Here is a 25,828-nt window from a genome sequence, read left to right as displayed (position 1 = left end):
AAATCAGAGGGTGTCATTCTTCTCAAGGATCACAAATATAAAGTGATTCCACTAAACTCTCCCAGTTTTACATCACAAAATCCAAGATCAAACTGTCACGAAGGTAGTACAGGAGAATAGAGCAGAAGTGCTCAGCAGTTTCATTGTCTGAGCTACTTTTGCTGTGACTGGAAGGTGCTCGTTAATTAGAACCCTTGAAACCTGCCTTGATAATTAGTGGACATTTTCCTTGTTTTCTTCTGTCCATAGATAGATGTGCAGAGGGGAATGTTTCAACATCATGCAGACATATGGCCTGCACTCTGGGAAGGAAGAAGAACTTCACAGCAAAAAAAGAGACCAGTATCACTGCCAAGCACTCAGGGCTTCACTCCTCTCAGCTCAGGTTTTGAAGCATTGCAACGATTCAGTCTAGCAAAAGGTGACCAGAGATGGTGAACAACAAGGGTGCTGGGGAACAACAGAGCAAGGGAAACAAGAAAAAGGAAAGCATACCAAGAGCTGCACTGATACCTTAAGGAAAACCTCTGCTGGTGCTGTAGGAAAGCAAAGTTCTGTGCCTGTGAAACTAACGATTTAATGAAAGTAAGAACTCTATGATGGCTAACATGCAATATAAATAATGTGTTCAGAGAAGTCTATAAAGGGCAGAGCTGCTTTTAATAACCTATTATGTATTATCAGCCGCCCCATTGTATCTTTTGGCATGGTGGGGAATTGGGCGCGGTGCAGCTGAGCGTCAGCCATCACTAGGTCATTGCCAGGTCATCTCTGGGGAGGAAGTGTTCTGTGTTTACAGGAAATGCAAGACAAGGGCTGGAGGACCAGGTTGAGCTCAAGCTAAAGCCGCAGCAGCTTACAGCCTCTCTGGTATGGCTGAGAGAGCACAGAGGAGGTGTGCCACTCATCTGAGGCCCAAGGAAGCTCTGTTTTGCTTTCAGGCATGTCCAGCTCCTACTGTTTGTTTTTTTTTTCTTAGCAGTTTAAAGCCCCAGGATCAGGGAGGTGAACAGTGCTGTCAGACAGCTGTGCACTCTGGCATACCTATGGCTCAGCCACAAGCATGAGATTTGCCACGCAGTTTTGTGTGTGTGACTCCAGGCAAAAGCAGCCTAATGTGCCCATCCATCCCATCACTGTGCTATGGCTAGTGAAACTTCACTGCCAGGCTTTCTCTTCTACTTGTATTGTCCAAGACTGAGCCGTTTCCTGAGATGAAGCCTAAACATGCGTGCTCCTCTGTTGCCTGCCCTCTCTTCGCGGTCTACACCTGCACCAGGTCCACTGGTGTCTCCAGAAGCATTTGTTGAAGGTGGGAGATTTTTGTCCCTGAGGTTCCTCAGAGCAAAGCAAAGGCCTTAGGCAGCTAACCAAAAATCCACTTCTCCTCTTCCACACTGATACAAGAAAGAGTAAACTTCAAATAGACAAGCTAATGGCAGGAGGAGCAACTCCTTTCTGATGTTGGCTACCAAACAGCTTATGCCTTAGAGAACAGACTTAGAGTCTGTTACCTTGCCTTGTCAGGCTACGCTTGCTATTAGCAGACATTGTTTTTTTCCTGCTCTTTTCAGACTTCAGCTGCAATATTTGTCTTGATGGTCTGACATAACAGGAACTGACTGGCTAAACACACGCTGCACTAATAGGCATTTCCTTTTATTCTCTTTAAATACATTCTGACTTTGATTTTCTTGTAGTAATAATGAGCCTTCTTTTTGCAGTAGGTACTTCAAAAATTACTTATAAATGGGGCAAAACTAAGAGAATAAATCATCATTTTTAATAAAACAGAGCCATTCAGCACCCCACTGCTTCTTCTAATTACCACCAGTGCATTGAGTTTATATCATTTAAATTTTATGCAATGAGGATGTAACTGCTGGAGAAAGACAGTTTGAACTAATAACTGCTGGATATGTGACTTGAAATAAAGCCAGAGATACTGTATGTAGAAAAGAGCTGAATTAACTGAATGCTGTCACAATGGTTAAAACCTGAGCAAACCCTGGACTTTATTTCTGGAAGTCATTAGGCAAGATATCCTTTGGCTGACCTCTGAGTATTAGTTACTAGGATCATCCTTCTCATTGTGTATACCTTATGGAGTAAGTAAGGGGCTTAGTTCAAATATGAAAAAAACAGAGGTTCCTTAAGTGCTGCATTTGTTCTTACCATGCTTTAGAGTCTTAATGTACTTTGAAACCTACTTCAAAAAGGAACTGATTTACTCTGAGGAGTCTAACTCAGGTTGACAGGTGATGGTGTTACACTCTTGTGATTATCACAGAATCACAGAATTGTAGGGGTTGGAAGGGACCTCCAGAGATCATCGAGTCCAACCCCCTGCCAAAGCAGTTCCCTACAGCAGGTCGCACAGGTCGGCATCCAGGCAGGTCTTGAACATCTCCAGAGAAGGAGACTCCACCACCTCCCTGGGCAGCCTGTTCCAGTGCTCCGTCACCTCACTGTAAAGAAGTTCTTGCGCACATTGGTGCAGAACTTCCTATGCTGCAGTTTCCAGCCGTTTCCCCTTGACCTGTCTCCATTCACCACTGAAAAGAGTCCGGCCTCGCCATTCTGCCCCCCACACCTTAGATACTGATAGACCTGGATCAGGTCCCCTCTCAGTCTTCTTTTCTCAAGGCTGAACAGACCCAGATCACTCAGCCTTTCCTCATAGCAGAGATGCTCCAGGCCCTTCACCATCTTTGTGGCCCTCCGCTGGACTCTTTCCAAGAGATCCCTGTCTTTTTTGTACTGGGGAGCCCAGAACTGGACGCAGTGCTCCAGATGAGGCCTTACCAGGGCAGAGTAGAGGGGGAGGATCACCTCCCTCGACCTGCTGGCCACGCTCTTTTTAATGCACCCCAGGATGCCATTGGCCCTCTTGGCCACAAGGGCACACTGCTGGCTCATGGCCGACCTGTCGTTTACCAGGACACCCAGGTCCCTTTCCGCAGAGCTCCCCTCCAGCAGCTCATGCCCCAGCCTGTACTGGTGCATGGAATTATTCCTCCCTAGGTGCAAGACTCTACACTTGCTTTTGTTAAACCTCATCTGCTTTCTTACTGTCCAGCTCTTCAGCCCACTCAGGTCTCACCTACTGGTAGCACAGCCTTCAGGTGTGTCAGCCAATCCTCCCAACTTTGTATCATCACAAACTTGCTGAGGGTGGCCACCTTCCCCTCATCAAGGTCACTGATGAAGATGTTGAACAAGACCGGACCCAGCACCGACCCCTGAGGAACACCGCTGGTTACAGGCCTCCAACTGGACTCTGCACCGCCAAAGGCGACCCTCTGTGCTCTGCCAGCCAGCCACTTCTCAACCCACCTCACTGTCCACTCGTCTTTCCCACACTTCCTCAGCTTTGTTATAAGGATGTTGTGGGAGACAGTATCAAAACTACATTCAGCATCAAGACTACATTCACTGCTCTCCCCCCATCCACCCAGCCAGTGACAACATCGTAGAAGGCTACCAGGTTGGTGAAGCATGACCTCTGCCTGGTTAACCCTGATCACCTCCTCTTCTTCCAGTTGTCTGGAGATGGCATCCAGCACCAGCTGTTCCATCACCTTTCCAGGGACAGAGGTGAGGCTGACTGGCCTGTAATTACCTGGGTCGTCCTTCTTGCCCTTTCTGAAGACCGGAGTGACACTGGCTATCCTTCAGTCTTCAGGCATCTTCCCCATTCTCCAAGACCTCTCAAAGATGATAGAGAGAGGTTCAGCAATCACCTCTGCCAGCTCCCTCGGCACCCGTGGATGCATCCCATTGGGTCCCATATATTTATGAATATTGGTGTTACTCTCGGCACTCTCGGACCACCTCTTCCCTGACTAAAGGGAAGTCTTCCATTCCCCAGACCCTCTCAGTAACCTCCAGGGTCTGGGATTCCTGAGGGAGAGCTTTTTCATGAAAAGACATCCAGTCTCCAGTTTCCCTAGGAAGTGCATTTTATATTGCTGAAGTGGAATTTTTAAGGGAGGCAAGAGAATGAAGGAGGTATGATGGAGGAATCTGGATTTACTCAAAGGCCACATCACACTTGCTATGTCCTTTTTTTCAGTCACAGGAGTCTCCCTCCTGCTCATAGGTCACACATTGGAGGGATTGCTGTGGGGCTAAAACTGCAAAACCTGAACCATACACCAAAGTTTTCACTGTTTCAGGGAGATGCAGAATCGCTGTAGCCTGGCCAACAAATAGCACACTTACGCTGTCGGAGCTAGTTTAGTTACAAGGCAGAAATATTTTGTAAATATGTCCCAACAGAAAAGATGACACTACACTGGAATTTGAAGGGACATTGCCAGCACATCTAAGAGTCTAACTAGATGCTTTGCAGATGGTTAAAGAGATACTTGTGGGAAGGGATGCATACTTAGAAACTATCATAAAGTGTAACAGAGAGGCCCAGGAATACATTCACAAACATACCTTACAGTTGAGAGCACACCAATTTTCCACTCATGATTACTACTGAGGCAGGGAACATAAAGCAAAAGGCAGGTGGCACTTATGAACCTTTCTTTAGGATGTATCTCTTGATGTACAGATACATTGAAAGAAACTGCAGGCAGCTTGAGGACAACCTGATCCTTACTGGTGCCAGAAGACTTACAACACCTAGAGTAAGTGATGGGCTTTAATCTTAGGTTTCCACCAACTGGGCTTCTGGTATTTTTTTCTGGTGATTCTAGAGGAATCAAGGCATCACTCGTGTGTGTGGTGCAAAGGTGAGCATACAGCCCAGGGCATTTGCATTGTTATGCCAAAAAAAATGCTTGAACTACTGGCCTTTAGTACAGTGATCATGGCGGATTGTTTGGTGTTTTTTGGCCACTGTTTAATCCGCCAGTTAAGTTTTTAAATCTCGCTAATTCTGACTGAATAACTTCTAAAACCCCAAAAGAACTGGTTTGCTCATTGCTAAAGAATGGAGTAGAATCTGCAAATTTGTTTGAAAGATAGGTGTAGAGAATAGAAGAATGGCAAGTGTTTCTCCAAGAGCTGCACAGTCAAGGTGAAAACATACAGTATATGCCAGCCTGTGAATCATTTCCAGTGAGCTCTCACACCTGTTGCGAGTCTCCTCTTGCTCCCTCAATTCCTGTGCACGCACAGTCTGTGCTTAGACCTGTTCCAACCTGTGCCATGGAGTGACCACAGACAGTACAGTCTTGTGCCTCAGCATGATCAACAAAGAGCTTGTGCTGTGATAGCCATCAGTTCAGATTCCCCTTCCCTGATGGCTTAATTCTAAAGTCTGCTCAGTCCACAAATCCTTTTCCTTTGGTGTCGGATGTCAACATTACATTTGGAGCAGGATAGCCAAAGTCTGTAGACTCCAGAAAATCATTTTCCAGATGGACCAAGACCTGTTCACAGGGGAAGGTACACAAGTAGCAGAGTGCATCTGTACAGCTTCTCCCTATTCTGTGTCAGCAGCTCTGCTAGTAATAGTGCAACTGGGGCTGAATAAAATGATTTTTGTTGCACTGCCTTCTCATGCACTGATTCGGTCAATTTAAAGTTGACTGTCCCACAAAGCCTCAGGCTGTTAAGAAATGTGTAATCCGCAGGAGCTATATAAGAATACAGAGAAGTCTCAGAATGAAGACCTGAGTGCTGCTGGATTGCCTGGAGAAAGGCAAGACGGGGAGAGCGGCACAAACACACCGTTGCTCATCAAAGGGCAGAGGAAATCCATAATAGTTAGAGATCTGTTTTTAAACAGAAGTGCTGGATTACATGCATCCTATAAATGAAGCCCATTCAAAAATTTTGCAAGTTTGCAAGCAATATTGCAAGTTTTGCTACTGTATAAGCTTTTAATAGCACCATTCATAATGATCACCAGAGCAATATACTGAGGCATTCTTCCTAAATTATGTGTTCTTACAGCAACATAATGCAGTCATTTGTCTTCTGAGAGAGAAAAACTTAATACCATGTCTGCTGGTACAAACAATTACAAATTGCAGAAAGGCTGAGCGAGTAAGGATAGAGACTGGCTGACGTGCTAATAAGCCTACTGAGCTTTTCCTGTGTCTGCCTTGCTCTTGCTTTAATTTGTGCTGAGTTAGCTTCAGAGCTCAGGGCCATTCTGCACCATGTCCTCTTGCTGCTGCTAGCTCATTCTCTGAAGAATTTTTAATGAGCAAAATGTTGAGTAATTAAAATCCCATCTGCAAATTAAGGAAAACAAAAGTGTTGTGCTATTTTGTACTTACATTCCTCTGTACTTGTGGAAGTACAATTTTAGAAACAGGAATAGTGTAAAAAATTAAATAAAAAATTGGCAGCTTATCAAATATTTTCCATTAATAAGCAGAAGCTGTTTTGCATTAGGGTGCTGCAAAATTACAGCCACAAATGGTTGCACTCCCAAATCTGGCTTTTGGTTCAAAAGCATTAAAAAAAAAAACCAAAAAAAACCAGTTTTTCCCAGTTTGATTTTTTCAGCAAGCATGAATGGTTTTCCTGAATGCTTTAAGATCGTTTTTCATCAGCAGACATTTCAACTTAAAAAAAGCTGTCAACAGTGTGGACGTAAGATGACAGTGCAATGTGCCTGTTATTTACAGGTGGGATGAGATGAACAGCAGGATCCAAAGAGACAGCTCTGACCAGCAGGTATAAGCAATTTGCTGTCACAGTACCCATGGACTAAGAGAAATTGTTTATCATTTGTAGAAGAGCTCGGACCTGTTGTCTGTAAAAAATGACCAGCGTTAAATATGAATGGTTGCAAAAGGGATGTTAGTACAGTTTGTAACTGTACTGTTTTATGTGGCCAGAATATCTACAAAACTCCAAAATCAGTTCATTCACACCTCTCCCTCTATCCCTCTTCAGGAGGAAAGTCTAAATCATTCTTCATTTCAAAAATACATCAGGGAATCATGAAAAAGGGACTTCGTTATTGCTTAAACGATTAGTAGTTATTATCATTATCCATCCCTTTGAGGAAGCATCACATTTTCAGATTTCATGTCACAGAGGTTCTGAAATAAAAAATCACAAATACATTAAGTGGGCAAATTTGAAACTGATTCCAGTGTAACAAGTTGGAATTTGAGAGTCTTCTGCAAAGTTTGTTTTTTAATTTGCAGACATTTATAAGCAGAAATGGCCACAGCAGTCCAGATAAAACACGGATGCTCAGTCACCGTTACATAATTTTTTTTTTATTTTTTCATTTTTGGGGGGAGTTGTGGGAAAGAAGAAAGAAGTGAAAAAGATTATCTTTTCAGCTTTGCCAGGTAGCCTTGATGAGCAGAGATCAGCAGCCAAATTGTCCCAATGGTGTCAGCGGATGCCATCACTGTAAGCACGTGATGCCCCTTGGACAGCTGAGTTTGTCATCAGAGCCTACCCACCCTACAGAACTGACACTCAGGTCATTGCTTGGAGAGGACAAAGAAGAGCCTCTGTGACATGAGCCTTATAGTAGGCAAACTGTTGCAAAAGAAGAAATCATATCAGCAACAAGTAATTGAAATAGTAGTGTGTTTTTGCTTATTAGTGAAGATAGTTCACATGTATTCTTGATGGATTAAATAGGAAAGTGTGTCTCAGCAGCCATAACGTGAAAGATAGTGGGAACAGCAAAAGTCCTGAAGAATACTTTGCCTTTGAGTACGCTGCATTCTAGTGTACAGTATTTTCTTTGATTTATGGTGTCATGCACTAAGGAGGCCTACCAAGGCTGCAGGCTACTTTATAGGCAGCTTTATTTACTTCTTCATCCTGACACAAGATGAAGTTAATTTTGTCAACCCTTGACATAGCTAATGAGAAAAAGTACCATTCAAGAGGCCGTTGGGGCAGGTCAGAACTGTTTTTTCATGGTCAGGTTCCAGAATTTAGTGGAATAAGATCTGGCAGAAGCACAAACAACTATGAAGAAACTCAGCATCCACTGCACCTGCAATGGTTTCTGTAGGATTTACAGCACAGATCAGTTCTTTAGTTACTTGTGACTTCTCCTGTGGGCTCTGGGGCACCTAATGCAGAATGTGCCTGCGGACGACAGAATAAACAGACCAGCGTACAAAAGCAGTAGAAGCTGTGTGTTCATCTGGAGTTGCAGAAGAAACTGCAAAACAGGAGTAGCATGGTGTTTGCTGATGACTCATGTTAGGGAGTAAACTACCTGTGCGCTGATATTAAACAGAACACCCAGGCAGTAATTAGATCTGTCACCACTTAGCACAGCTGGCACCCTGTACCATAATTCTGTGTGCGAAAATGTGTCCTGAGAAGCAGCTGTTCTCACCTCTGTCAAAGGCAGATCATGCATTCATTAAGTCATACATTCTATTTCAAACTACAAGTATTGCTCACTTTCAGTTGCTTTGCTAACATCTTTTATTCTTCAGCTCTTGGAATGAACAATATGAGAGACTGCACGTTGCAAAGGGATTTCCCTTGGCAGGCAGCTACAGTAACTTCTTTTAAGAAAAATTCCACTAGCATTGAGGTATGGAGGATGGACTAGGGTTAGATAAAGCGTAAGGACAAAGCAAAGAGGTCAAAACAACAATTGGGAAGTTTACATGAATTAAAGATAAAAGCAGAACTGAAGAGTTTGAGATGGCTTGAAGCAAAGCCCAGTGAATCAGTGGTAATGCCTTTTTTCTATCTTGCCCCCTGCACGTCCTATTTAAGGTTAATAATATCCACTTTTTAGTGAGGGAAAAGGTTACAAGATGATAATCAGAATATTTCAAATGCTGTACTGAGCCTGAGAATAGAGCTGAATGCAGGGATCGGCTGGAATTAGGAGATCTAGCAAAGAACTGCTCCTTAAAGCAAAACAATTTTATCTGAATTTCATCTTCTGTAACAACTCACCTGTCTTCAGTTTCTGCCAAACATACTGCTATTGAAATGAGCAACCCGTGACAGCATGGTGAGGCTTTAATTTCTCACTGCTGGTCAGCGGGGCAGGTTGGCTTTAGAGTCACATGTTTGTTAGAGCCTGGGAGCATGCAAGTCTCCTCCAGATTCAAAAATAAAGCACTGAGCGTCAATAAAAGTGGCGAAATGAGAGGTGGCACTGATCCACAGTGGCCCCTTTGTTATTGTAGCTAGGCAGTGCTTCGGAAGTGCTGTGTTGCCACCCACGCTGAAAAACTGCAGACACTAATAATAAACAGAAGCAGACAGTGGTGAGGAACAGTGCAGCTGCTGGCAAATGCACAGTGCAGCTGCTGGCAGCTTGCATAAGGTGCTCGCCTCTGCACATGAAGGAAAAGCGGACAGCCAAACCTGCATGGGAAACACAGGCCACTCTTTGCAGTTTGAAAGTGAAGGCAGAAATGTCGGTGGTTTCTGAAAGGAAATCTAAGTCTTGTCAGTGACCTTGGGAGTCTCCTACTGCCCTCCCACTTGCATTAACTCACTTTTGCCCAGTTACTTGTCTTTCTAGCATTCGCTCTGAGGCACTGGATTTGCTTGCAGCTAGGACCAAAGAAAATTAAAGAAATAAAGCAGAGGTGCAAAGAAAATTAATACATGTCAGAGGAAATGAGGACTAAAAGAAATCATATACATTAAATAAGGTGTGCTTGTGCTCCAGATCAGTCTGGTTGGCCAAGCATTTATAGACTCACAGAATCAGAAAATCTGAAATTGGAAGAGACCATCAAGGACTATCAAGTCCAAATACTGTCTCCACACAGGACCGCCTAAAAATTAAATCCCAGGTCTGAGAGCACTATCCAACCTGAGCTCCATCAGGCTTGGTTCCCTGACCACTTCCTAGGGGGGGCCCATCCCAGTGCCCAACACCAGTGTCTGGTGAAGAGCCTTTTTCTTATATCCAACCTGAGGCTCCCCAGCAGCCTGCTGTAATAGGCACATATGTCAGGTTTTACCTCTCAAGGTAATAGACTTGTCCTGTTGGCTGAATGCTGGAACCTACTCCCGAAACTCTGTAAAAGACAGTATCTCTGTGGTGAATGCCTGCATACTCCCACAGTGATAACAGGGCTAAAATTGCTAATCTGATGCTTGAATATAAAAACAGAGTAAAGTCCGGTGGTAGTAGATGGGTGTTGTTTCTCTTATGCTTGTCACTCCTTTTACCAATGCTGCAAAATCAAGCCTTGTGTTGCAGTACCGAGAACAGTACTAACACTGGTAGTAAAAACTGTTACTAAAATGGTTAGTAAATTGCATAGTGCTAATAGATAACTGGATGAAATTCAGAGATTTTAGCATGATTAAATGATAGGAGACATGGCATAGTAAGACACCAAGACATTCACCTGTCTTATACAAAAGACAAGGAATAGGGATAACTTCAACAGAATCTGTGAGCACCTGCACAGTACCAAATTTAGAAGGCTGCCTCCAATCCAGGAGACAAAGGCTTAATCAGATCATGTGTCTGGAATTTGGAGCTATGCATATTGAGATCAGCAACAGAGGACAACTTTTGAACGCAAAAGGCAGTGACTATCTGGAGAACACAGCTTTAGTCATGCTTTGTGGAGAACTTAAATCACTAACAATTTTAACGCCAAAAAATCTTTTTTTTTTTTTTTTTTCTTTTCCTGAAAGAAAAGCTATGCTGGGAAATCCTTGGCCTGTGATACACCAGATTCTATACTTTTATCACATCACTTTCTCTGGGCTTCTGGAGCTGAATTCAGATTCCCTGGAAACAACTCAAGGATCGTGAGATCTGAATATCTCATGCTGTAATGCCATTATAAATACACTAAATTTCTTATAAATTTCTTATCTTTTTGATCCTCTTTCTCAGAAAATCAATAATTACATTGTTACAATATTTAAATTCCGTTTCTAATAAGCACTAAAATGGTAGTGTGATTTTATTCCATCCATTTTGAGTTGTCTAGGGAAGAACAAACCAGTTATGTATGTACCAATTAAGTATGAACCCAGTCAAATTTTTGTTCCAAACTAAGCTGAGGCAGTTATCCTCTAGGGAAACATGTAAACATAGCAGTGGGAAGGTAACTGAATTTGTACATCTGTCTATTTGCCTAAATGGAAGTTGATCTAGGAAGCAAAAAGCAAAGCTTGAGAAAACTTGCTTTCCAAGCCTGGAAGGTCTGCAGGGATCCCCTGTCCTCTGACTGGTTAGTTCTGGGCAACGCATGGATTTGTTATGTCTGAGCAATAGCAGGTAACGGAATTCTATTGGTGAGCTAGTCTGTTCTTTCTCTTTATAGTGCCTACACTGAGCCTTATAAGGTATGCCCGGTCTCTGTGATACCTGTGGAGGTCATCACATCAGATGAGGAACAGAAGAGTTCAGAAGATGAGAAGAGCAGCCAAGGCGATCCCAGCCTCATCAGCAAGGTAAAAGAGCCGCACTAGAAACAGTTTACCTCTGTAGCACGTAGCTGAGACAAGGAACTGCAGCACTAAGATAGACAGTGGAGGCAACATCGACAGTAAGAAGGGCCTGTTGTGAAGGTTGGGACAAAGTTCTCTCTCAGCAAAAAGATCTGACTGCAGTTCTGAGAATTTATAAGCTCATAAATATCAGAATAAATACACAGAATAAAACAATGACAAACGCATTATTGAGACAAGTTATACATTAGCTGGGAGATGGAGCAAACGATTTAACAGGTCTCTGTCATCGCAAAATTCTCTCATCATTGAAAAATACACTCATGATTGGGTTTATTTGACAGATTTCTGATTACTAGGACTGCTCTTGAACAAATTATGGAGGAGATCGAGGAAATGTGACCACAGTTTAAGGCCATACAAAGATGTTTTAATCTCCAGTAAGCTGGCTAACAGTTCAGTTATTAAATAAATAGCATCAGGTCACTTTAGGCACAAATTTATCTTCAGTTTCCACAAACATTTTATTCAGTCCTTAAAACCTAATATAACTCTATCAATCACAGAATCACAGGGTTGGAAGGGACCTCAAGGATCATGAATCTCCAACCCCCTGCCACATGCAGGGCCACCAACCTCCATATTTAATGCTAAACCAGGCTGCCCAGGGCCCCATCCAACCTGGCCTTGAACACCTCCAAGGACGGGGCATCCACAGCCTCTCTGGGCAGCTGTTCCAGCACCTCACCGCTCTCTGGGTAAAGAATTTCCCCCTGATGTCCGACCTAAATCTCCCCTCCCTCAACTTAAAACCATTTCCCCTTGTCCTACACGTATCAACCCTTTCAAAGAGTTGACTCCCCTCCCCTCTGTAGGCTCCCTTTAGGTATTGAAAGGCTGCAATGAGGTCTCTCTTAAGTACAAACACCTGCTGTACAGTCCATTTGGTATTTAATTAATAAACAGGTATGCTTTACTGTAGCCTGACAATTCAATTCCAGGAACTGAGGTTGCACAGGAATATGGTAAACCTTCATTTCCTGCACTTCTCTCTGCCACTCATTTTGGCCTGCTCTGTCAGTGTCACCATAGCTATAGAGCTTCCAGACTATAGACGGTTTGTGTCTGGTCATGGGCATGTGTAAGAGCCTGCAGAGATGGCACCTCCAAAACCAAGTCAACGTCAGAGTAAGGGTCTGTTCAGTCAAGGACCAGTGAAGCGATACGTAGATTGATTCTATGGAGACGCCTTGTCTAAGGGCAGGTTTAAAGAGAAGGGAACAGAATTCTGTCATTACCAGGGCACCAGCTCTTGAGACTAACAGAGGAACTGCAAGCAGAATGGTAGTGAAACGCAAGTGAGATTGTTGTTGTTGCTGCTTTTATCTCTGAAATAATTTCCTCTGTTTTCCCTGCATGCTGTATCATTTTTAGATGCACCATGCAGAGCGCTGAGCTGCCACTGGTACCATGGAACAAGCTATGGTTTGAGCAGTTTGCTAACTTGAAACAAATAAAATGATCATAAGCAACCTAATCTCTGAGAATCTATGGGAGTTTCAACCTGCATCTTTCTGAGACGCATGAAATTTTTTGGCTTTGGTTTTGGAAAGGGAAAAGCTTCTAAAGATGTGACATTTCCTGTTAAATGAGAAGTGTTTTCCTTTCCAGTTCTGTTAGCTAGCTGGCAAGCCATTTGCATCTATAGAGCATACACTAGTGTGTTACCAAAGCTGATGAGGTTTCTCAACATCCCTTGTTGCGATGTCAGTTCAGAACTGAATGAAAGTAGGAACTTGTGTCCAGATGAGAAGTGCATACAGTCACCAAGCACTTGAAATTCAAAGCTGCTGAAGAGATTTTTTGGGTCATTTTTCAGTATTCAGTATTTTTTTACTGAAGACACTAGGAAATAATGTTTTCTAATTCTTTCCCTTACTGCATCTCACACCTTTTTATTGTTCTGTTGTGATGTGGTAGCCACACAATTTAGCCATCACAGCAGAACACATCATTTATAGAACAAGCATGTACTTCAGAGTCTATCTGGAAGCATCCTTCTGGCTCTTAAGGCAAACATAAACCAAATATCTTCATATGGCTGATAGAGAACATCCACATAAGTCTCATTGTTTAATCAGTGTTGTTTACCTATCTAATTGTGAGCAAGGATCACAGCACACAGAAGATCCGTCTTCCACAAGCTCCTAAGGAACTGTCGTAAAACAGATGTACTTCAAAGCTGGCTAATGAATTATCTCACACGTATATTTAGCCTGCTAAAGAAGGAGGCCAGAGAAGTAGACACAACCTGAACTTCCTAGTATAATTCTGGCCGTAGGAGGATTAGTCATCTGCAGTCTACTGGGCTGCAGTTACAGAGTCTTACAAGGTTGAAGCAGAAGCAATATCAAAGGCTAAGCCTTTTGCTTAGTATGCCAATTTGGGAGCCTGTGCTTGTATGCAGGATGAGGAAAAGTGAAGTGGCATGGAGGGAACTTTGAGTTTCTTTGTTCTTGAAGTCTTATGTGGGCCAAACATACTGCAGGCATCACATTGGACTGACTAAAGGAGTTTTGGGAACCATGCTGTCAAACCCTGTGTGTCCCAGCTGTCCCCAAAGCCCAGACTCTTAAATGGAGACAACTGATCCAGGGAGTCAGAGGGAACCTAAAGTCAGAACTCTTTTCACCATCTAACAGCCCTGGAACTGCTACTGCAGATTGAAGCCATAAACAATGGCCAGGTAAGAGTCACTTAGATAGGGAAAACAGTGCAGAAACCTGAAATAAAGGATATAAGTCTATTTAACTGTTCTCTTTCTCCTGCGTAGTCACAGAATAATAGTGGTACAAGAACCTTTCAAGGCCCCAGATAGCTTTGTTTCAGATTGTCAGAAAAAAACAAAAACAGAAAAAAAACCCAAACAACCCAACAGCCAAACCAAGGGCTTCTAGCTCACTGTGATTGAGACCAAATGGGATAAATTCCATCTGTCCACTGGTCTCGTTTCAGAAAGTGCTGGTATCCCTACAGAGGACAGGCAGAGGATGGTGTTTCCCACTCTGCTGCTCCTGCCTCATTTTGTTGTATTCTCATGCAAATCTTCTGGGTGCCAAGGGAACATTAGCTGCCCCGTCAAAGTGTGTCACCACATGCAAACAACTTGTTCAGCTCCCCAGTGAAGTACTGTATCTCCTGGAGCAAAATCCTGAGGACAGACAATACAGCATGGAAGAGCTCAGAAGCGCTATTACTCAGGAGAATTGGCAAAGACCAGTTGGTGTGGATGCCAGAAACAGTACCGCGGATTTGGAAATTAGCTAATCTTGTTAAAACAACTGTTTTGGGCTGGTCTACTGGGAGCTGAATTTGAATTCATAAAAAACACATTTGCACAGATTAAAAATAACCCTCTGGGGTTTGCTGGCTTGATTTTTTGTTCTGCCCTCCTCAAGGAAACAGTTCAAATAAAGACATGAAATAACCTAGATGGTTCAGATTAGCATAATTTTCTTTTGTATCAAGCTGTATTCTACTTTCTACCTTTCCCTGTCAAAAGTAGTGAATTCCTCTATGAAAATGCAAGCAGGATGTTTCATTTTTTCCTCACTTTCTTTCTCCTAGCCTCCTTGCTGGAGAATCAAAAGGCTTCCAGTTTGCAGCCTTTTTTTTTTTTAAAAAAAAAAAAACAACAAAAAAAAACAACTAAGGTTCATTTTTATAATAAAAGTAAAATATGTTCAGAAGTGAGCTTTATACACACTTTTCCAGGAATTGTGTCAACAGCTGGGTTTCTCGGAATCCCAGCTCACCTGAGGACTAGATTCACGTGAATGTGGAGAAATTTGGGGTGACTGTTGGAACCCCTGTTCTGTAAACAATTTTAATCGTAGCCAATAGCATGTGTTGGGGCATTTTTGGCATCATCAACTTTATTTTAAAATGCAAACAAAGAACAAAGAGAATACCTTAGGCCTTGAGAAGCCGAGCATTTGTCATCAGGAATTACCTGGTGGATTTGATTCTTCTATAAAAGACTAACAGTGAAAGTCCACTATTTCTGGTCAAACAAGCACCTAATTTCCTTCTTTTCAGTCCACTGGCATGCAGTAACAACCCAGAGAACTCCCACACAGGGAATGCTCGAAGTTTTCTTAACCTTCGTGGTTTCACATAGTTAAGTTATAAGAAGTGATGCCATTCACTGATGTTACTAATGGAGACTCACACCTTTTTATCCTCCTGCTATGCTATTTTAAGAGTTTCCAGGCCGTTCTTCATTCATTTGACTTTTATATATGCTCATCTAATTACATCTCTTCCAGTTTATCAGAAAGTGACACACAGCTGTTCTGTACTAGGCTCTCAAAGTTATATGATGGCATTTAAGCTGCCCACAAAGAAAAAAAATGAAGTATTCTTGCTAGAAACAAACTACTTGAATCAAATGAAATACAGGCTTTCTTGGTATCTCTCACCTCTGAACCTTCACTCAGTAGACAAATGCTGAAAAACCAGGTTGTAGGGCCACAGATTTTTTCTGTTACCATTGAGCTAGAATCATGCCTGAACTCCATGACTGCTAATCCCTGAGCTTAATTGATTTGACTAGATATAAGTTTAAACTGAGCTCCCTTTGGTGGAACTATTTTTTGTTGTTGCTTTGTTTTTTAGCAGCCTCAGAAATTCCACTTTAAAAAAAATGGTCAAAAATACAGACAATATGATCTTGATTTTAAGAAACTCAGCTTCATTATTTGAAATGGACTAAAATCAACATTTGCTGGTGGGTTTCACCTGCTGCTAATTGTGGCCTGAGTTTCTGAAGATGCATGGATATGTTGGTACATCAGCTAGCCTACCATTGCTTGCTGCCACTGGACACCACAGAGGACAGGCAGATTCTTAACAGATCCTTGGCAGAATGAGGGCCTCCCACAGGATTGTGGTTATATTATCACATGCCAAAAAAAAAAAAAAAAAAAAAAGAAAGGAAGAAGGAAAAAAGAAAAAGATAACAACAATATGGTTACAGACTTTTCAGATAGACCTGAATGAAACCTCTACAAATAAATGTCTATCAGCGCAGGATGCAATCAGAACCTGGACTAAAACTTTACATAGAAGCACACATGTCACTCATTCAGTTCTTAAAGGAATTAGTGGTAGAGGCATTCCTCGCCTCTGGAAGGATCACAGGTTTTGCCAGAAGGCAGAAGCTCTGGTCTAAGCGCCACTTAGAGCTTGCTGCTGCCTGATTTTATAGACAGTACTTGCTGTGCTGTTAGGCTTCCCTACTTCTGGATGGGTGTCACCATCTCCTGGCAACCCAGGCCTCAGGTACTGAAAATGATAATGGGCTTAACCACACTGTCAATGGGTGCTCCCTATACCCTGCCACCAGAGAAGGAGAGGGAGAAGGGGGCAGGGATATACATTAACAGTCTATTTACATATTATGGATATTTGCTTTATTGCTGATAATGCTAACCCTACTGCCAAATGTAAAGAGCCAGCAACACCGGTCACATCTGTGCCTCCTCTGATGTTACTGTCTTCAAGCAAGAGTCTTCAGGTAGCTCCTTTCTTCTAGCTACATTTTAAGGCTAAATATTCTCCCTGGTTGTTTCCCTTTGTTTGTCACTAAGTTCCTACAACCTCCAATTGTCATGATACAGAAGAAGTCCAGAGATAACGCTTTCCCTGCACAGATGACCAAAGACAAGGGCCTGGAAAGGAAGAGCGATTTTTATGTGGGATTCCTTGAAGAGTGAAAAAAATAAGTCTGATGTGGAGTACAGATCAAAGTTGCAAGCATGGCAGAAAGTCTTTGCATTCATGGTGGGACCACCCAGCATTTCAAGGGATTCACTGGGATAATTTTATGAATGTATCTCCCTTTCTACCACCACATTAACCTCCATCAGGCAAAACAAGGCCTGGGGAAGGACAAACAACACCTGCAGGACATACCTCCATAGGGAGTTGTGCAGCATGCTCTTTGTGGTGGTGTGAAGGCTTTCTGAGAAAACTCATGGAGATGAAGCACAAGTTTTGGGTTATGCGGAAATGGGAGAGAGACAGAAAAACAGCTGCAATTTAAGAATTAAATCCTCAAGAGACTTGCAGAAAAGCCATATGGATGGTTCTGTAACAACACTAGAACACGTTGCCTTGGACTGAACTTCAAGAGCTTTTTCCATCACACTGTTTGACCCAGACTGTACGTCACATGGGTGCTAAAGGCGCATAGATCAAACAAAGCAACAAGATTAAACATAGCCCCAAGAGCAAATGGAAAGCATTTAGAGTGAGATCAACAACTTTCACCACTGTATAATCAATGAACATTAAGATGTTGTAATTACGAAATAAACAAGAGAGTTAGGCAAAACAGACTATGATAACAAAAGAGAATAAATGGAAGGCTTACCGCAATCTGGGCTCACTCACAAAACTCCAGCAGAGATCCTTCCCCACTGGCAGCCAGCTCTTCAATAGGTCTGGGAGGGGTGCAGCCAGACTCCCCCCTTCCTGCAGCATGGCTGCATTGCCTTCACCTGTGCTCCTCTGGCTGGCTCAGTGCTCACCTCAGGTGATCAATCAGAGGTTCAGGCCATGACCCAGCAGTTCCATACACACCACAGTGAAAAGAGTCTGATTACTCCTAGACTGGGTGCCCTTGGAAGAAGAAAGCACTGACTGGGTAAATGGGATGCTAGGAATGTTGTAGTAGCATCAGCTATTCTAAGAACTCTATTATAGTTAGAATTTACATATAACTAAGCCCTATATTAAGCCAATAGGCAAAGGAACAATTAAAATGCTTTCCTAAATCTGTCTATAAACACAGCAGGGAATTTGACCTGAGGAACTGAAGGGATTTTCAGAAGAATTGTAAGAAAAGAGCATGATTGATCTACGTGTATCTCTAAAAGCTATAGTCTATCAGGTACTCGGGAAATAACACAAATCGTAGGGCAAGTAAATAAAGCCATAGATGGAACATAAAAGACATTTCTTTGATGCAGAATACAGATCTGCCCGCCTGCTAACTTTATGGGAAATTCAAACACTCTAGTTTCAGCCTAAAACCAGCAGTATGTTACAGGAATTCTGCCCTGCTGGCAAAATGGGCAAGTCTCTAGTGAGGTGGATAACATAACCAGAGTAAAAGGGCATAAAAGAAAGTGAATTCAGACCAGATATGGCTGCGTTTTATGTCAATGAAAAGACAAAGCATTTCAGCTTGTCATTTAGGTCTTTATTATATTAAAATCTAGCCAGACTGGAGGGGTGCATGTCACCATTATTTGGTGGTGTACCAGGGGAAACAAAGGATAACTTCACACAAAAACAGTTTGCCATGCTGAGCTTCTGAGAAGGCAGAGCTACCTTCTCTACTGGAGGTAGAGATGTTCCACTCTTCTCCCAGGTACAAAAACAAAAGGCAGCGTCCAAAAAAAGGAGTTCTGCAACCCAGTATAGAGCATGGAGGGTGCCTGCACCACGCACCAACAGAGGTAACACTAATTTCAGCCACAAAGATGTCATTACAAGGAGGGGAGCTACTGTCTCATGGGAGCCGTACGCAAAACTGCCTTTGCTGCTCCTCATCCATTTTCACTGGGTAGCCTTGGTTTCCAAGCTTCATTAATCATTCAGTTTTGCAAATCTTTAACCTTCACATACATAACCCAAATATGTGTTGGAATTGACAGATTCACGTTGCTTTGAGGAAGCGCCAAACTTAGACGCCTTTCAAGGGACAGTTCTTGATTTACAGAATTACACAGAATCCCCAGGAGAGCTGCAATCCAGCACTTCAAGAAAGGAGCCTGGGAGAAAAAGGATGTTATTCACTTATTCGCAGACCCAGCCTGAAGAAGTCACTTGTTCTTGTAATGCCTCAGTTTACTGTTGGCACCACAGTGACATCACTGTGAACTGCTACTACAGTTCATAATAATGACAAAAGGGGCATTAAGAAATCACTCGGCTCAGAGGCTGAAGTTCACACACTGCTGTAAGCCTCTCATAGCGACAGCAGCACTCTTGTGCTGTGTACCGTCCACCTACAATGCACTTAACCTAAACATAAGGAGTCTGTGGAACAGCACACACACAACAAAAATGCACAAAGGCATGTAGTTTGTCCATATTAACGTGGCAAGCCTGCAATGCATGTAGGAAGGGAGCTGCTGATTCAGTGTCTTAGCTAGTTACCCTGCAGCACTTTGATCCTCCTGTTCTGCTTTTAAGCTATACAATCCTATTCCAGGCATGGAGGCAGATTTGTTCCCAGTCTCACGATTAGTAGGCTGGACCAGGACACCAGACACCAGTCTGGTTCTTATCATAGTCCTACAAGCAGCTAGGCCAGCTGAACTGAAAGCAGGTACTGGGCTCAGAGAGGAATGACTGTCACCATCACAACAGTACCATTTCAGCAAAGTTTGGCCAGTGAAGGCCCATTTCAGATGCCCTGGCATTGCTCAGAGCAAGTCTGGAGTGTATACACAACTCAGTGGGGAATCCTCATCCCTACAGTCAAAGAATCCCTACCACAAGAGAAGCTGATGTGCCACAAGTGCACGCTTCACTGCTTGCCCCTTCTCCCAAACACTTCTGTCAGGAGGTACAAAAAGGACATGAAACCCAACGTTGTTCATTTGAACTGCCTAAGACTATGTTCACATGTGTACTGTGTTGAGATCTACAAGCTTTTAGGTTTTTATGCTATTGTTCTAAGCAAAAGATTTCTGGTGGTGTGCTTCATTATACATTGGGAAACAGACTGTTGGAGGAGAAACTGAGCAAGCTGGGAGATATTTCTAGGTCTTAACATCTGTAAACTTAACACCCATTTGGAACAGGGCTGTACATTATCCTCTGGAGATGTAATTGTGCAGCATCATCTTTGCCTTGCAAGTTACATTGATCAGCTGAGCTACAGCAGCTATACAACCTGATTTTGTATTTGCTACATTCCTGGCACCAGCCTGTTTTTCAGTAGAGGAGATGAAAGATTATGTTATGCACTGCAATTGTATACTGTATATTCCTAGCATTTTGCTGAGTGCTTGGATTTGCAGAGGATGAGATGATGAGGCTATGACACAAGACTCAGTGAGGTAGAAAGCCAGGGTCTCCACATGGCTGTATGGTCTCCCTCTGCTAAGCAGAGGCATGCAGAAAGGCCTATAGTGCAGCCTCTGAAATGGGAATTGCGAAGGCACTGCAGAGTTGAGTGCAGGGAGTAAAGGCTACTGAAAAGCTGGCAGCTTGGTCATGTTATAATAATCACCTGGACTTTGTGTTAGAAACTTTATGGTTGAGGGATGTGCACCACCTCTATTCCCTGTTCCCAGAAATCTGTCTCCAGGCACTGTTGTCAATCTCAGAGTTCATTTCCTAGATAAACAAACAGCAGTTAATTAACACAAGACAGGCAATGCCTCAAGACACTGTCTCCAACTTGTCTTAGACAACTGTGCTTGTGTCACTGGGGTCCCTGTGTTTTGTCTCTTAGCTAAGATGTATAAATCACAAGAGGAATTACAAAGCATGGCAATACATATATGCAAAAGCAGAATGGGCCTGGACCACTGGAGAAATGTACTCTGCTCCTTCGCAGTGTGGAGACAGGCTCGTGCACAGGGGATGCACTGAGCAGCTTGCACTGGTGAAACACTTTCATTTGCTCTGCTATGTTTGCATAGAGGAAATGAGAGAGAAAACTCACTGTTTCTGGTATGTTCCTCTAGCAGTGGGGACAGCGACGAGGGGCACTCTGTGATCTTCAAGAGATGCTCACAATCTGGAGGAAAAGGACAATGAAATCCTTCCAGCAGGAGCAAAAAAGCATTGTCTTTCTAGCTCATTTTGTTAAATGGAGTGGTGCTGTAGAGTTTGTTAAATAGAGGGAGTGCTGTTCTCGAAAAGCAATTCAAAGAATCTCTTTGCTCTCAAAGCCAGAAGGAATACAACACTAGGGGACATAAACTTAGACTTCTGATGCTAAAGAAGAGATGCATCAGATCATCAGATCAGATTCTCTAAGAGAATGAACAGTTCACCATTTCCTTTGCCTCTTTCAGTCTTCAGTTGTTTCCTAGTAAAAGTACAGAAATAAGCTAAACATGCAAAAATAAGGTTACAGAGATCGGCAGGGGACCTCCAGGTCCATCTGACTCAACGCCTGTTCAATCAGGGACACTCAGAACATGTTGCACAGTCTCATATCCAGGCAGCTTCTGAAAATATCCAAGGAGGGAGACTCCATTTCCTCTCTGGTCAGCTTGTGCCAGTGCGATGTCATTTGCTCAGGCAGAACTGCTTCCTGCTGTTTAGACAGAACTTCTTGTTTTCCGGTTTGTGCCCACTGCATCTTGTCCTGGCAAAGGGCACTGCTAAAAAGAGTGACTGTGTTTATTTTCTATACATGAAGCCTCATTCATCCAACCCATCATCAATAGTGTTCTAGGACTTTTTCCCTCATATGCACTTTGATAACAACATAATCATCCTTGAGGTCCATCACCTCCAGAGTGAAAACCACAGAGGAGGAAGCCAGGGGTCCTTAGTCGCCTCACAAAAGGAGAAGCATTTCCTTTGCTTACATGTGTAGTCGTTGCAGCATACTTTGACTGGCCCTTTGTTCTTCTGAAATGGGCAGAGATGAATTTGCTTGTTTTTTGAGCATCAGGTTTGAATTCCTTGCTTTTGTAATCAATACCTAAGGTTATTAAAACAAAAAGAATCTTAAAAATATGATTTCTCTTCCATCACATATTCCTCTGTTAATTTATGGATATTGGGTGGTGTAATCATATTGATTGTTTCAGTTGACCTCACACGCGGGTTTCTTATGTTCCAAGTATCCACATGGCTGTATTTAAGCTTCTAACATTTCAAGGAGTGTTTCATTTTTTTCCTCACGATGCTTTCAGTTCACTGTAGGCAGAATGAACCAGAAACTTTAGGAGGGAAGAGAACAGAATGGGGCATCTAACAGCTCAGACACTACATTATCATGTGTCCCAAGGGACACCTGCATCCAAAGGGACTGCTAATGGGGAAAAGGGACAGAGAGGAGAAAGTCTATATTTATGTTCCACTGGCTTAGACATTTTTACTGCTCAAATCTGCTTTTACAGTGTAATTATCAAACTTGATTTAGGAAGTCAGCATTTTTATGTCTTCTGAGGAGTCATGATTAAGCTTAGTGTTCTTTGACAACTACTAGTCCTCTCATTCAGAATCAATGGAGGAGGTGTAACCACAAATTTCCTGTCTAACTGTTGTGCTAAGGGACTGCATTACATCTCCACAAGTTCCAGTCTCTCCTGGTTGTGCTTTCAGAAGCAGGATCTGTATGCAAGGGCTTTCCAGAATTGCTGACCTGGCACACAATGTCATTAAGTCTTGCTACTAAACACATTTCCCATGGGCCACTGTAGATCACGAAGGCTACTTTGCTAATTCAAAACTGCCGTTTTAGTTTTCAATTTCAACACTGCAAAATAAGTCAAACTTTCGGTAGTAGATTCACTGTCGGTGAATACTTCCATGCTTTTTCATAAGGGTGAGTCATGACTTAAGACTCAAATACCCTAATTAGCAATTTTCACCTTACAGTTATACATTTTTCTTCTTTCTAAGGTGCTTAGATCTGAGATGCTTGCTGGTTAAGTGCATGGCACTGAGATTTGAGACAGTATTCTCTGTGGGAATAATAAACTGTTTTCTGAATACGTTTATGGTAATTTTGTTTAGCACAAAGCTGTTTGCCTTCTTTGCTTCCACAGGTTTTACAGCAGTCAGAACACTTTGGAATATGACCATTTTGATAAAGAATCCCCACTTCCATTTAATTGAGAGTACTAAACCCATGTTACAAGCCTCAACAGCCATGAAGCTATAGCTTACTCGAAGTTAAACACTTTTCGCTTCTCTGACAAATTCTGGACCTGTAAAAATCAACAGATATTTTCTGGATTTTTTTCCATAAGAAGACAGTTTTTCAAACTTGGCATCTCCCTTACCATTTGTTACATTGCGCTGTGCTATTAGTGTATGAATAGCAGAAATACCTTGTCATGGAGAGGATTCAGGATGAATAGCAAAGAATAAAGACATGGCCCCTATCTTTACTGAAGGAATATGTCAGTTCAGATTGCTCTCTTAGTCTGTTTCCCATCTTGGCATGACACATCTCTTACTTGTCTCTGGGTTTTGCTGTTTGCAGAAAGAAGGCCAACCCAGAGCTTCCCTCATTGCCCAGGAACTGATGTCTTCAGAAAAAGCGTGAGTTTACTTTTACAGTCCGTCTGTTGCTCTCTTAAAACTGAAACTATGCAGTCCACCCTAATTTATTCAGCATTGGTTTGATGGCAATTAATAAAAGTTAGTATCTTTTTCCAGGTATGTGGAGATGCTCCAGCTGTTACGTGTGGTAAGTAAATCATTTTAATTATTGAAACCTAATTGTCATCTAAGAATCACAGAATCTTAGCTGTAATTTAGGGGACATAAAAGCATTGAAGCAGCTGAGATGAATTTGAGGAAGAATGGCTTACACATAAGTAATGCTTTTTGAAGCATTGTAAAGGAATATGCCACTAATCTCAATCTAATCTAATCTACATCTACAACAGGTTCCTCTTGCTAGCATTTCTCATTCACAGGAAAAAGGGCTGCCCAGCAGCACTTAAGGGGCTCTGAGACTGGTGTAATATGCACAGTAGGTCCAGATCAAAGAAGGGGATGGTAAGGGTACACCCTGTTTCTTCAGAAAGAGTTAGACAGGGGCAGAGCTTTGAGACATTGGGGGATTGGTTTCAATGGATTCACTCAGATTCCTATTGAGCTTCTTTTTTCTGATAGTGCAATTCCAGTAATATTCAGTGTGGCCTAGCTTGGGATAGGGCAGCTGTACAAGCTGGGGCTCACACTCTGACACAGGTAGTCACAATGAACAAAACTAGAGCCCTAAGCTCAGAAGTTAACGAGGCAACACACATGTCTATCAGGAATCTCTTGTATTGCCTGTATGATATTAACCTGCTAATGGCTTTGTTGCAGAAAATTTTCTGTCCATGTAGCAGACCTGCCACTGCTTAGGTAGCAGTGAACACCTGGGATCTAAGTTATGAGGCAGTAGGGAATGACAGCCATCAAAGCAAGCATGCTTACCATTTGGAAAGAAATTCCCTAAGAAGGCAAAAAAATAACCTCAGGTTATCCTTATGACTCTCAAGGAGAAAAAGAGTAATGAAGTCAGCACTGAACTGTTGCTTGCTCATTGGACCTCACAAGTAAGCTGAAATGCTGAAGAGCCTCCTCAGACGTTAACAGCAGAGACACGAGGGAGAGCAACCTTAAATGCGACAAACATCTTGCAGACAACTGCATTTCAGCAAATTAGAAACTACCCAGCTGGTCAGCTGGAAACCATACTTTTAGCTGCTAAATTGGAGTCCACCACTCCAGTTTTCATAAATTGGTGGTAAATTACCTGTCCCCCCCATTATCCCACACCCCCTCCCCCTTCATCGTTCATTCGTTATTGGTGGTAAATTACCTGTCCATTTGTCTTACCTATTCCCATTTACTCTGACTGCTACGTAGCCAAACACATGCTTGCATACAGTTTCCATGTTTCTGCAGCATTCTGGTTTAGAAGTAGCAGTTCTTTAACATGAACTACAAAGATGTTTTCAGGCAACTAAACAAACAAAACACACTGTAGAGAGTATAGGGAAAATGCTAAGTCATAGCCTGAAAAAGTGATTAAGTACCTGGTGGGAAGGCAGGGCCAGCCCAGGGGAGTTCAGGTGCATGCAATGTGCATGATGACTGGAAGGGTGCAGCCAGGATCCACCCCCTCCCAAACCTCATTTAAGGGTTGGCAGTGGAAGCAAGGGTATTCACTGGAGGTTCTTGTGTATTTGAGGCCTTTCAAAGGTAAACAGCTTCCCCTACCCACCTTTGTTTTTGTGTTTACAGCTGTTATATTTGGGCTTGTTCTTGTTTGTTGTAGCTAAGGGCTTTGCTACTGTGCTATTATTGCTGTGCTTTTCATTACATTATGGTATTACAGGGACTTAATTCAATAACAGGAGTGCCTTTATTTTCCTGAAAAGCTAGATCAAGTTTAGACTATTGTTTGCAGTGTTGGAGATGATAGTGAAGGTACCTTCAGCTCCACTGTGCATTTCTTGGAAGGCATCAAAGGCAAGCCCAGTGTTTTGCTACTTGCTTTGCTTGGTACATTATAGAAAGCATGTAAATTCAGGACTGAACCAGAGTATGTGTATAGTATGTTGTACTTTAAAAGAGTGTCTAGGAGAGGCCTCTCCTTTGCAGTGTGTTCTGCCTCTGGAAGGTAAAACTGGGTCCCTGATACATCTTAAATATTTTTCTATATGGACATGTGCTTTATTGCAATTAGCAATGCTGTTAATGGCTGCACACC

At 42.6% G+C, this 25,828-nt stretch overlaps 1 protein-coding gene and 1 long non-coding RNA gene across 8 annotated transcripts in view; one reads left to right on the top strand and one right to left on the bottom strand.

Moving 5' to 3' along the window:
* FGD5 (FYVE, RhoGEF and PH domain containing 5) overlaps window positions 1-25,828 on the top strand; it is a 103,447-nt gene that overhangs the window by 37,565 nt on the left and 40,054 nt on the right. For all 7 annotated transcript variants that reach the window (XR_007379300.1, XR_007379301.1, XM_048957438.1 and 4 more), the window contains exons 3-5: window positions 11,220-11,349; window positions 23,600-23,658; window positions 23,776-23,806. Coding sequence is in view for 5 of the 7 variants with exons in the window: in XM_048957438.1 (XP_048813395.1) it covers window positions 11,220-11,349; window positions 23,600-23,658; window positions 23,776-23,806 (220 nt within the window). In the remaining 2 variants the exon portion in view is untranslated. The remainder of the gene's footprint in view (window positions 1-11,219; window positions 11,350-23,599; window positions 23,659-23,775; window positions 23,807-25,828) is intronic.
* LOC125698749 (uncharacterized) lies at window positions 17,921-25,135 on the bottom strand. The gene is made up of 3 exons (XR_007379303.1): window positions 24,952-25,135; window positions 21,095-22,305; window positions 17,921-20,763 (listed from the first exon to the last, which is right to left on the bottom strand). It is a non-coding gene; the product is annotated as an uncharacterized LOC125698749 (long non-coding RNA).

This window comes from Lagopus muta, chromosome 11 (assembly GCF_023343835.1).
Source record: "Lagopus muta isolate bLagMut1 chromosome 11, bLagMut1 primary, whole genome shotgun sequence".
Lineage (NCBI taxonomy): Eukaryota > Metazoa > Chordata > Aves > Galliformes > Phasianidae > Lagopus > Lagopus muta.
Note: the sequence above shows the minus strand (reverse complement) of the source record. Positions and strands in the feature narration are given on the sequence as shown.